This window comes from Rhineura floridana, chromosome 5, assembly GCF_030035675.1.
Source record: "Rhineura floridana isolate rRhiFlo1 chromosome 5, rRhiFlo1.hap2, whole genome shotgun sequence".
In the NCBI taxonomy this organism is placed as follows: Eukaryota; Metazoa; Chordata; class Lepidosauria; order Squamata; family Rhineuridae; genus Rhineura; species Rhineura floridana.
This window is the reverse complement of record NC_084484.1, coordinates 164,620,665-164,633,718: the sequence shown is the minus strand read 5'-3', so window position 1 is coordinate 164,633,718 and position 13,054 is coordinate 164,620,665. Positions and strand designations below refer to the sequence as shown.

The window sequence follows — 13,054 nt, the reverse complement described above, 5'->3', positions numbered from 1 at the left end:
CATATATATGTGTGTGTATTTTAAAGCGACTATGTATATGTACACACACATACACACTCTTTTGTATATTGTCATGTGTGAAAACTTTCAAAAAGGCTGTATTTAATTCATTAAGATACATAAATAAAGAGCAAATACCTCAGCCGCCACCACTCTCCCCGGTCTACAGCACTTGCCCTTAGCCAGAGGAACAGAAATGGAACCGTTGTCACCGGGCTGCTAGTTTCGTGGGGGAGGAAAAATGTGAAACACTGCGGAGTGTTGGGAACGCGTTTCCATGGTAATCATTACTGTGTCCATCCTGCAGAAGCGACGATGTCTGCCTGCGGGGAGCCAACCTACACTTTCCACTACCTTTTCCAAAAAAGCTTTCCAGTACTGGAGAACAGAGATACCCGAAACCGCCTCCGCAAATGGTGGGGAGAAATGAACGTTCCGTCTGGATTTTCTCAGCCGGCAGGGGAAAAGAAATTAAAGAAAGGATTTAATTGATAGGTTTCAGGTCTAAAAAGGTTCCCCTCCCTGTTTGGGAAATAACTCAGCAACTAATTGATAGCAATTTTGTAGAAACTATATAGCATTTTTAAAATGCCACGTTCAAGAGTCTATATTTATTTTTTTGCAGTGTCCAATCCACATGCTTATTATGTGGAGAATACAATTAATGAATGCAATTACCAAGCATCTTTATTCAGAAGAAAGTTGTGTTGGGTTCAGTGGGGTTTACTCCTAGGAAAATGTCAGGTTTGGATTTGGAGGACTTTGGATTCAAATTCTCACTCTGCTATCAAGTTCACTGACTGACCATGATATAAGAATCCAAATAAATTAAATAAACTGCATGGTAGTTGGTATGAACATAAGAAGAGCCCTGCTGGATCAGGTCAGTGGCCCGTCTAGTCTGGCATCCTTTATTCATAGAGTGGCCAATTGGATGCCTATGGGAAGCCAGCAAGCAGGACCTGAGTGCCACAGCACTCTCTCCACTTGTGATTCCCAGCAACTGGTATTCAGAGAGATATAGTGCCTCCAGCACTGGAGCTAAAACGCTGTGATTTGAATGTGGTTTTACACTTATGCTCATGTAGCAGAATGAGGTAGTATTACTTTAAAGCAGCCATGGGAAACTGTTGGCCCTCCAGATGTTGCAATCATAACAAAACATTGTCAGTGGCCACAGAGGATGAGAGCTGAAGCTCAGCAACATCTGGAGCACCAAATGCTCCCCACACCTGTTTTAAAGTGTAGGTGGGAGATGCCAAGTAGAAAACTAAAACAAAACTTGATCAGATTAGAAAGAAAGATTCCAGCACACCTCGTTTAAAATACTAGTTTTCTACTTGTAGAGAGTAGCAATATGTGACCATTCTCCTACCTACAGCTTAAAGTGGTACAGTCTATTTCCCCACCTTACTGACTTCATAGGTAAACCAACCCTGACTGACTTCTTTGTACATTCTACAGGTCCATGGATGGGAGAATCACTGCACAGGCATTCAGCTTTGATCAGAATCTCAAAGACTATCAGCGGGATGATTTTATTATGGTAGCTATCCAAATTTTGTTTATTACTTCGAAGGATTTGTAACCCACTTCCAAATTTTGATTAAAATGTTCAAAGTGGCATACAAAAATATTAATAAAGCAAGTATCATTAAAAACAACTAAAAATCAAATGATTAGAACCCCAAATGGTAAAAAGCCAACAATATTTATTATTTTTAAGTACAACTTAGTTTGTATGTAAAAATGCTATTTATCACAATGTGATTAATTTTTAAAAAAATCTCTTGACAATAAATGATTTAAATATAGATCAATATTGATGACAAGGCCATCTATGTATACTTGCAAATAAGTCAAATACTTGCAGTACAATTCTGTACAGGTTTACTTAGGAGTAACTCCCATTGTTTCCAGGGGCCCTGTGACATCCTTCCCTGGTTCTCCCTGTCAGGTTCCCACCTGCTTGTGGTTACTGCCTTTCACTAGGCATCACCAGGGACACCACCAGTCAGGACCATCCTTTATATGGTTTCTTACTCCGCTCTAGCACAGATCTCACTAGATCCCACTGCTAGGCAGCACCACTAGTCACTTCCTGTAACCAATACTCCCAGAGACTTTGCCTAAGTCTCTCTATAGCTTGTTACTTTGTGACTGTGTGCTGTTCCCAACCCCCTTGTATCTTTATATATAAAGCATACAACTCTGGGTTGCTCTGGATACTTGACTTGTTACAATATCCCCCTTCACCGCTGCCACCATTAGATACAGTTTCTGTTCAGCCTTGGTAATTACCTTGCCCTCCCTTCTGGTCTGTATATTCCCCCAGCCAAGGATCAGGCCTTTGGTAAACCAAATAAGTATTTATTTACTAACAACAGGAAATAACAAGATTACTTTAGGAATGTTTCACAAGCGTATGGTTTCATATATGGTCACTCGTTATGTTTCTGTTCATATATATACTCTTTAAATAGCAGCCAAATACAATCCAAACTTCCCTCAGAACTCTGCCAACCAACCCTCACCAAACAACCTCACTCCAACCAACTCAACAACTTCTCCCCCTCATCACTCACAAACCTCCATTTATACCTTCAGCCAGCCAGCCACTCAGCCAATCATCATCCAGCATACTTCAGCTTCTCACCCATGTACTCCCCCTTTCTCTCTCAGTCAATTAACATACATCACCTAATAGACCCGCACTTACCATATTTACAGATGCTTAACCTACAGGAACATCACAGGAGAATATAGGATTTTAGGCTTTGGCACACTTACCTGGGACTAAGCTCCATCGAAAACAGTGAGACTTACTCTGAGCAAACAGATATAAGATCAAACAATAAGTAAACATATCAGCAAACATTTTTCATTCAGACACACACACGTATATAATATACATTTATGAACCACTTTTCCATATAGAATGCTCAAGGCAGTTAATATAAATAAAACAGTAAAAATACAAGATTCAAATAAGTTCCTTATGGGATTGTGGTAAAGATGATTGATAAGTTTAGGTTGGCTGTTTACAACATTACTGTTTCTCACTGTAGAGAGAAAGGTGTTCATGTAGAAAAATCAAGCCCCCACACATGCCTTGAGGTCAAGTGGTGATACTCTGTTCCATTGACCCAGTACAGCAAATTGACAAGGATCATTTTTAGTAGTGACACCTCAGTTGTAGAATTCCCTCTACTGACAGGTGCAAAAGTTCAACTTCTCCTACTTTTAAGGTTAAAAATGGGCCTCTGATAGCTGGATAGGCAAAAACCTCCACATGGGATCTTAAGAGACCATGTCAAAACAGACAGGTCTGAGCTACACGGACCAATAATTTGACACAGCATCATATGTTTATGTATAAAATAAAAGGAACTGTAGATCTTTGTTTAAAAGGGTAATACGGTTTTACAAGCAGCCTTTAAAGTAACATCTTCAGATCTGCGTCTTTAAATGTACTATTATATGCTCTCGGTGATTGTACTTGCCCTCTGGAATGCCCTCTGTCAGGTAATTCATGAGCTGAAGACAGTAATGACCTTTCAGTGCCTCTTAAACTTACATGTTTACCCAAGCTTTCCTGAAATCTGACTCTTAATTTTTTTAAAAATTGTAGAGTGCTCAGTATAATTTGTGAAGGACAGTTGTGTTTTGTTTTTATTGTGTTTTAATATAGTTTTTTGGGATGTTTTATTGAGGTTGTATTTAAAAAGATTTTTAGGTAAACCACTTAGAGATTTTTATTATATTAAGTGGTATAAAATGTTTATAAATAAATACATGAAAATTGTTTCACCATATCCCACATTATGCTTTTTGTTCTCAAGAGTGCTTCTACAAGTTATTCTCATGGCTATTGTTTTTTACATGGGAAGATTTATACCCCTGCAAACTTGCAAACCATGATTGGGTTTGCTAGCAGCTGGGCAGACCTTTCTGATTTATAAATAGATATGGATATAAATCTTTGTCAGTGGAATGACTTGCAGCAGTAGATCCATGAATGAAAACCCTAATTTGGACAGCAGTTCTGAATTTCAGGCATTTGAAGGGGATGACAAGGCTATCAATGGCTACTAGTTACTTATTATTATATACTACCTCCCAAATCAGAGGTAGCATGTCTCTGAATGCCAGTTGCTGGGGAACAGCAGCAGGAGGGGGCTATTGTCCTCATGTCCTGATTGTAGGCTTCCCATAGGCATCTGCTTGACCAGTGGAAAATATGATATTGGATTGACAGGCCTGTGGTCTCATCCAGCAGGGACCTTCTTATGTTCTTAAGTCAAGCCAAGGCCACCTTATTTGATGTGTGTATCAAATCTGATAATAGAATTCTTTAATAATAGAATCTGTATAACTGATGAATTGTCATTACCTCTGTCTAGGCCTTTTTTAATCACCCAGATGTTAACAGCAATTTGAAATTGCTTTCAGCTTCTGGACAGTGGACTGCATTAGGTAAATAGAAAATATTTGGGGCAAGCTCTTCTTCTCTAAGTCATTTTTCAATGTGATAATTCTTTTCCCCCTGCGATGACTTCTAGTTTCTAATAACTGTAGATCGGTAGCGGATGATGTGGGTCAAAGATGTTTAACTGACCTCCTGTTAATGCTGAATTTTTTTAGGCACTAAGCATTTTAATATTCCCTCACTGATGAGTTTTAACTCCTGCTGAAATTGTATTAGTGCTGCCTTTAGCTGCCATCTAACTATTTATTTATTACAATTACTTATATCTTGCCTTTCAGTATACAAATCATCCCAAGACAGCTTATACTAAAATAACAATACTGCAATAAACAATATTAAAACCTTGTTAAATATTGAGTAACTATAGTAAAATTAAAGATTGATTGTTTGTGATCTGTTTAAAATTTCTACGGCAGCTGAATGGTGATATAAAAATATTTTAAATATATATGCTCAGCATTATCACTTGTTTGCATTAGCAGGTGTTAATGCCTTGCCCACTGATTCCCATTCACCTCAGTCTCTTCAGAAGTGTTTGTATTTTGGGGAAGGGTCTGAGGAAACATTTTCTCTTCTTCTGGAAAATGGAAATGGACTGCCTTCAAGTCAATCCTGACTTATGGCTACCCTATGAAGAGGGTTTTCATGGTAAGCAGTATTCAGAGGGGGTTTACCATTGCCTCCCTCTGAGGCTAGTCCTCCCCAGCTGGCTAGGGCCTGCTCAGCTTGTCACAGCTGCACAAGCCAGCCCCTTCCTTGTCCGCAACTGCCAGCTGGGGGGCAACTGGGCTCCTTGGGACTATGCAGGTTGCCCATGGCTGCACAGGTGGCAGGGCATGTAACCCCTGAGCCACTCGCTGTGGGGGTGATCTTTAGCTGGCCCTTGACACCTAGGAGTCACAAGCGGGGCTTTGAACTCACAGACTCTGAACTCCCAGCCAGGCTCTCCTCCCCACTGTGCTATACCAGTAATTTATTGATTGATTCCTTTTTATATAATTTCCTCAGTTTAGGTACTGCTGAAAAAAATAATTCTGTACCAGCTATTCTTAAGGCAATCTGAAAACTTAGCTGAAAACTTGACAAGAAAACACTTGCGTATTTCCTGTACATTTCAGTGGTGTAATCACAGAAGTACCAAATGGATTGTGCCCAATGTTTATATTCATTTGTTACATTTGTATCCTGCTCTTCCTCATGACAACATTTTATATGAGTGCGTGCCATGGCCACCTACTGTGAGTGAAATGCTTAAAAAGAACACGAGAATGCTGCTGCAAATGGCATCTGCATGTAACCCCTTCTCCACCCTATAATGTTTAGTTCCATCTACCCTGTGACTTGACATCACAACATTCGGCATTTCTTCACTCCTGCACCATTTCATTGGCTGCCTCACATTGAAATAACTTCAACACACCATGTATTGGACTAGACATTAGGGAAGAAGAAAGAATTCTACACCATCAATTTTTTTGGCCACTTCTGTATGCTTTGTAATATACAGTTCTGAACAGACATTTAAGTCAATAGACTTCAAATGTTGCAAATCTGCATGTTAAGATAGTATTAGGTACTTTGTTCAGCTGTGAAAATATACTCTTGCAGATCCAGAAAGAATAATTGTGTTCCTTCAATACGATTTCAATCATATCTTTCAGATAGAAGTGTGAGAAAAGTCGATGTCAAAAATATTCTGTGTACACAAGTTTCCATGTCATTTTTTGATCGATTGTACTGTGAAGGGGTTGTTCGAGAAAATGGAAGTATTGTAAAGTGTTTTGATGAATACCATGATGAGATTCTCATTGCTGATGCGTTAAGAAAGGTCAGTACAAGTGTAGTGTTTTTTTAATCTCGGGATTTGCCTGGTAACATCTGTCATCCATCTATATTTTTCACTAGTTTACTCAAAATAGAAGTAGGAATTTTCAACTTTGGGAAAATGGGAAGCAAAACAAAATATAGTTCAACTGCATTTCACCAGTGGGAGGTTGCTCTGAAAATAGCACCAGGTTTTCTTTTCATAGAATTACATACATAGAATCCTCCTTTCCACATAGATCGCTAGCCACTTGAGTTTCCTTTCAGAAGGACAATAACAGCAGCTACTTAGGTATTGGAATTGGTTTCCTTTATGTTTTGTTGCTGCCACTCGAATTGCTAGCAAATTAGTTTAGTAGATACAAATTAACCTGGAAGCAATTCCCACAAGAATTATTTTTTTTTCTATAAAGGGAATATACTAAAATATATTAATATATCTCTGTACAAAAACCATGACTTCCCACTGAACTCAGTGGGGAAACTCCTGTTCATATTAATGGATCTAGGATGTGCTTTATTTATTCTGTTGTTTAAGATAAGTCGCTATGTATGTAATTTAAACAGACAGATAAATTTAATTTAAACAGGCATAATAAAGAAGAATAACCGTATATTATAATTTAAATTACATCAGGTGTTTGTTTTAAGAATAGTAATAATAATATTGAAATTCATCTAGTTTTGATAGTGTTTGTTTGTGGGAGCAATACAAATCCAAGATCCAGTAGCATGAGCAAGTTAGGATCTGTGGGATCTCTGGCTCAGCTGGGGCTACACTGATGTAAGTTCCCAACCCTGGCTCAACCAGAGATGTGCTGGTGCAAATCCCTTATTCTGGCTCAGCCAGGGCCAGTATAAGTCCCCAAAAGTGGGCATTCCAGGGGTGTGATGGGACCTGTTGGGTAAGTGGATTAACTTGGTTCAGCTCAGCCATGTGATCTTGCAGTCCGGCGGAACTCACACCAACAAAAAGTGTGGTGTAAGGCAAACCGTATTTTAAAGACTTGTTTTCTCTCTGCCAGGTTTGGGTTGACTCAGCTGGCAGTACCTTTGCTCCTGAACGGGCTTTACGCTGGCTTAACTTAAGCCACCATACTTTACACTGGCTTCCCATAGTTACGGTTGCTCCCTAAATTACTTCTAAGATAAAAGCTACTGTTGCGGTGGTGTTCAGAAATTCTTGATGAAGGTGTGGACCATTCCTGTCAACTAAAGGCACAAATAGCCTAATTAATATATGCAGGCAGAAAGGTCATGACCTCTCCCTGATCATCCTGTGAATTTTTCTATATAGTACAGCAACAGATATTAACTGCCTTGCTTGGATCAGATCAAGGCCTGTCTAGTTTAGTATTTTGTTATTCCAACAGTGAGCTGTATGATGTCTTTTCAAGAATGTCACACATAGGATGTGAAGATGACAGCCTTCTGTGGTCTGGCCTCAGTATTAGGTACTGTACACATGGAGGTATCACATAACTATTATGGCTAATGTTTGTTGATAACCCCCATGCAGATCTTGTGTACATAAACACTGATAAAACCCAACATTATTTCCCCCAATTTCCTTTGCAATCATCAGATGATGTTAGCATGTCATTTCAGAGAATTGTATTTTGTAGCCATTTTATTACAAATTGCAAGTGGCTGAAATAAGCAGTTCTTCAAGGCTTCTATGCTTGGAGCATGATGTGCTCCTACTGCTCCCTTTGACCAATTGTCAAGGTGCAGAGCCTGAAACTCATCTGTTTAGTTCCTTTTTGCCTCCACATAGTCAAAAACAACTAGTTTTCCTCATTTCAGAACTAGAGTGATTGAATCCTCTTGTCTTTTCTCTTACTCTTGGACTTTTTTTTTTGCCACCCTCTGATATCTTCAGATTTAACTGCTTCTTTTCCTTGTCAGTGAGGAGCTTGCCACAATGGGACAACAGGTAGCATTGCATATTTGGCTCCAGCATGACCCAGATATCCGTAGTACCTGCTTCTGACACCTCTGGCTCAAGGCTGGATTATACACCTCCCCTTGATTCCAGATCCACTGTCACAGAGCCATAGAGAGTCTGCCTTTCAATACTTGGCTGATAGAGCAAGCAGTACTTTTTGGCTGAGGTTCAGGAAGCATTTCAATTCTCAAAAATGCTTGGTGTGCAAGAATTATGACTTTTTGTTTCAGTCTTGACAGATGGTTTTCCTGGCCGGTTTATATAGACCAGGGGTTTCTGGTCCATGGGCTACCAGTGGTCTGTAACCTTCATTCAGGTGGTCCATGATGTGTGTGTGCTTTTGTGGTTGAAGGCAGGAGATGGCACATTTATTCCATCAAATATTTACATTGATTTTTATTGTATTTTTATTGCTGCTTTTATTTCTTATGTTGTATTCTATGTAATTCAAACTGTGATATAATAAAACACAATATAGAAGAAATAAACGAAGCAATAAAAACACAATTAAAAATCATGCAGCAACTAGCACAGCGGATTATAGTTGCTACAATAGGCAGAAAAATTAAGTAGTCCACCAAGGACTTCAGCAATTTTCAAGTGGTCTGTGGGGGGGAAAGTTTTGGAACCATTAATATAGGAAAATTAATAACTTGATATGACATGGGCTCCTGCTCGGAGGAAGGGCGGGATAGAAATCAAATAATAAATAAATAAATGTATTAATACAGGGGTGGCTAACGTGGTTCTCCAGATGTTGGTGGACTTCAGCTCCCATCATTCCTGAGTATTGGTCATACTTGCTGGGGCTAATGAGAGCTGTAAGCTGAAACTGTAAACAACATCTGAAGAACCAAAGCTTAGTGGCATAGGGCTTTGGGTTGTTTTATAGCAACTGGTGGCTTTTTTCTTTTTACTGGGAATATTTCCTGTTGACATCTGTTCCAACGTTGATGGTAGCACTACAGTTTGGTTAGTGATTGAGCCAGATAGTGGTCTGGATTCCTTGCTGCAGCCCAGCATTTTTGCTCTTTTCTCACGCTGATACTAGCCTGTGTTTCCTTGACAGTGGTTATCACTTCACTAGTAGAAAGTGATGCCAAATTAATCTCACTGACCCGACAAGTTACTAGGTTGTGTTAGGTCCAAACCCAACACACAAGCCGCCCTGTCAACCCCAACTCGCTTATTACACCCGGGAAGAGTGTGGAGTTGAGTGCAAATGAACCCACTATCAGAGATCAAGTAACACGAGACAAAAACCTTTGCAAAGGGGACCCAATACTTACAAGCCGAAGCAGGCCAGCATGGGAACCTCGTTTATTGGTGTTCAATGGTTTATATAGGCTTACCCCAAAGTTTACAATATCGGGTTCACGTCATAAAATACAAAAGAAGCAATTGCCAACTGTCATAGCTTTGGGGCATATGTAAGGAGGTAAAGGGGTACAAGGGGGAAGGACAAAGTAGAAACATCAAGACTATCTTTCAGACTCTTATGTCTGCATATTTCGCATGTCCTTGAGATAAGCACTATGCAGGAACAGACAAAGGCAACTATTGAGGGGAGGCCCAGCTGCAACCGGGCGCCCCCTAAACTGGAGACAGACATGATATTACTCTGCTTACATATCAAAAGGAGTATTACAAGTCAAGGATATGAGGGGCATTGGGAATAGCGTTTGACATTTCTATGCAAGGAGCGTTTGTAACAATAAGCAAGGCCATAAGCATAAATGTGATACAGAAATGCATAGTAGGGAAGTTTCCAGCTTAAACCGGCTTTTATTATGCGAGTCACTGGAATGTAGGTAAGGGTCAGGTCACCAGGAAATAAACCGACATTTTATATCAAGAGTCATATAAAGGCCACTTTGGTTCTATTTCCCATGAAGCCCAAGCTGGTTTAGGTAAGACAAGTGAATTATAGTTTTACAGGCACTGGGGGTTTCAATTTATCCCTAACAGTCCCCCCTTTCAGCCCTGAGAGACTGACTAGTCTCTCAGGTAGCTGTATTTCCTTGCTTGGGTTGCCAAATCGGTCTCAAAGCCATTTCCACGTAAGTTGGTTGTGGTTTTCGGGAAAAGGACAGTGTGAGCTTGTTTAGACAGACTGAGGCCAATTGCATTAAATTAGGAATACATTGCAAACAACAGCAAACAGAAATCAATAAGGCAAGTACCATAACAATGTAAAATAAAATTTTGTGCCAGTCTGGCCATGCAGAAAACCAATCAGAAAACCCAGAGAACAAAGAGAAATTCCCAATGCGCTCTACCTCATGATAAATGTTTCCGATATCGTTAATGTGTTTAATGACGTCAGCCTTGCTGTCCGTAATATGAGTACAACATTCGCTCCCTATTAATGAGCAGATCCCCCCGTGAGAGCTTAATAAAAAATCCAAGGCGAGCCGGTTTTGCAAAACTACAGTTCTTATTTGTCCTTGTTCATTTGTAAGATCTGAAAAGGAAATGGCCGAATCATTCATAAAACGTTCAAAAGCTTGGGAAAGTTCTATGAGTTCCTGCTATGTTTTGGCTGCGCCATACATTGGAAAAAAATCCTCTCAACACTGCCTCCCCTGTGCCTCTCTTATTGCGGCGGCGCAAAGTGGGCAGAGTGGGGGAAACCCGGAGCCCTGGCACCACCCTTCCCAGAGTGCAGGTCCAGGAGCCTGATACTGGTAGTTTCCTTACCGCTGAGTGTCCACAAAGCCACCAGAGTCCAGCTGGGGTTTGATGGTCCACTAAGTCCGTGAGGAAAGGCACCAGATGATGGTCTGCAAAAGTCAGCCGCAACAGATGCTGCCAGATGGATAACCAAGTCAAGCCCTCTGCTCTATGTGTTCCATTCAAAAATGTCCAATTACCCGGGTTTGTAGAGTAAATCAAGCCATCACACATCATCCCACTCGTTGGCTGGCTTCCGCTGCCTACGCAGACTGATCTAGCGATGGGCCCGCTTAGAACCAGCCCCCCTTCTAGTTCCTGTGAGCTGGAATGTAAGGCAAAGGAAAGATATTCTTTTAACGGCAGGGGGGCCCCAGTTAAGGGGACTCCAGCCTGTCCGTGTGGTGGTGTGTGTGCACAGACATAACAAGTGCCCTTTTTAGGAGCTGTTTCTTCCATTAAGGCAACAAACGTATTACCATCCCACCCATCGCCTATTTTAGTATTTCTTTGTTTAAACCCACCTAATGTCTTTGTTTTTTGTGTAGCCTGTGTTACCTGTTTCTGTAAAGGTTTCTGAGCGCTCAGTTTATCATTTAGCCATGCATAGCAAGAGGGTATACCGATACCCACACAAAACTTCTGTTTTTCTGTTGTCCTGAATTGAACAGTAATTCTATTATCTTGTGTCTGAAAAGTAAGCATGTTATACTCCGCTCTTATGGACTTTACATCCACATTAGGGGGGCAACCATAGTTAGGCATAGAGTGATATTGTCTGCACCGAAGTGCAAGTCTGATGGGCCATTCAATTTCCACTCGGATACAATGTACTATCCAGCTGCCTGTATAGTTATGTTGCAATATAACAGCTGCTTTATGACACAAACGTCCCGCTATGTCAGCCTTCACCATTCCTTCCTTTATCTGGTCCACATCATACAGGAAGGGATCTGGACAGTCCTGTGTTTTCGGAATTGTTCGTCCAAAATCTTTCAGATAGTAATAGTTATTGTCACTGCATATTTTCACATTGGGGGGGCAACATAGGGGCCAGGCATGATGAATCAAAACACCCACAACCCACAAGTAGGCAGACATCCTCCATCCTTGCCGGGGCATTTCTGCGTTGATGTTTACTCGATGTCTGCGTCCTGGAAAGGGAGTTGGGCCGCCTGCCACTGGCCTGTTCCTTCGTTCCTCTGCAAACGTATTTTAGGGACCTGGGGGGGGTGCCGCTACCACAGCAGGCTTTACGTGGGAATGATGTATCCACGACTTCCGTCCTTCCAGGAAGATGGCTGCTTGTGTAGTTAAAAGGACTTGATGTGGTCCTGTGTATCTTGGCTGCAAAGAATCACCCCTCACGAATTTCTTTGCCCAAACAAAGTCCCCGGGACAGTATGGATGCACCTGGTCCTCAAGGGGCACCGTCTTGGTGGATCCCGCAGCTTTCCACAGTTCACAGAGTCTATTCTGCAGAGAAAGATACTGGGATACAGTTATGTGATCCCCCCCCAATAGTGAAACATCCACATTTGGCAAGCTCCCCCCTTTTGTGGGAGGCCTGCCATACATTAATTCAAACGGCGAGAGCCCTAAGGCTCGGGTAGGGCGGGTGCGCAAATGGAAAAGAACGTGAGGGAGTACCTGAGGCCACCTTAAACCTGTTTCCTGAGTATACTTAGCCAATGCTGTCTTAATTTCCCGGTTCTGTCTCTCCGTCGCCCCGGGCGATTGTGGATGATAAACAGTGTGAAATAGATGTTTGATTCCCAGACCTTCTTCAACTTTTGTCAAAATCTGTCCTGTGAAATGTGTTCCTCGGTCTGAATCTATTACCTCTGGAACCCCGAACCGTGGTATTATTTCTTTCAGTAGTAATTTGGCCACCGTTGTGGCGGTGGCATTTGTGGTTGGGAATGCCTCTATCCATGCTGTTAAGGGACATACCATGACCAAGAGGTGTTTCTTCCCTTCAGCTTTAGGGAGATCAACAAAGTCAATTTGAATGTGTAAGAATGGTGCAGCCGGTACGGGTCTACCCCCTTGCGGGGCCCTGTTTGGTAAAGCTGGGCCGTTTGCTTGGCAAATGTGACATGCTTTCACTATTGCACCAC

At 41.2% G+C, this 13,054-nt stretch overlaps 1 protein-coding gene across 2 annotated transcripts in view; it reads left to right on the top strand.

The window, feature by feature from the left end:
- The first annotated feature begins 249 nt into the window (after nt 1-249).
- Nucleotides 250-13,054, top strand: part of CFAP300 (cilia and flagella associated protein 300) — a 29,877-nt gene continuing 17,072 nt past the window's right edge. Inside the window, exons 1-4 of one of the 2 annotated variants that reach the window (XM_061628752.1) lie at nt 250-416; nt 1,465-1,546; nt 4,404-4,476; nt 6,151-6,317. In XM_061628752.1, the coding sequence (XP_061484736.1) occupies nt 316-416; nt 1,465-1,546; nt 4,404-4,476; nt 6,151-6,317 (423 nt within the window). In that variant the 5' untranslated portion in view covers nt 250-315. Of the gene's footprint in view, nt 417-1,183; nt 1,245-1,464; nt 1,547-4,403; nt 4,477-6,150; nt 6,318-13,054 lie in introns of those variants that run through there. The other variant, XM_061628754.1, reaches the window with a different exon arrangement.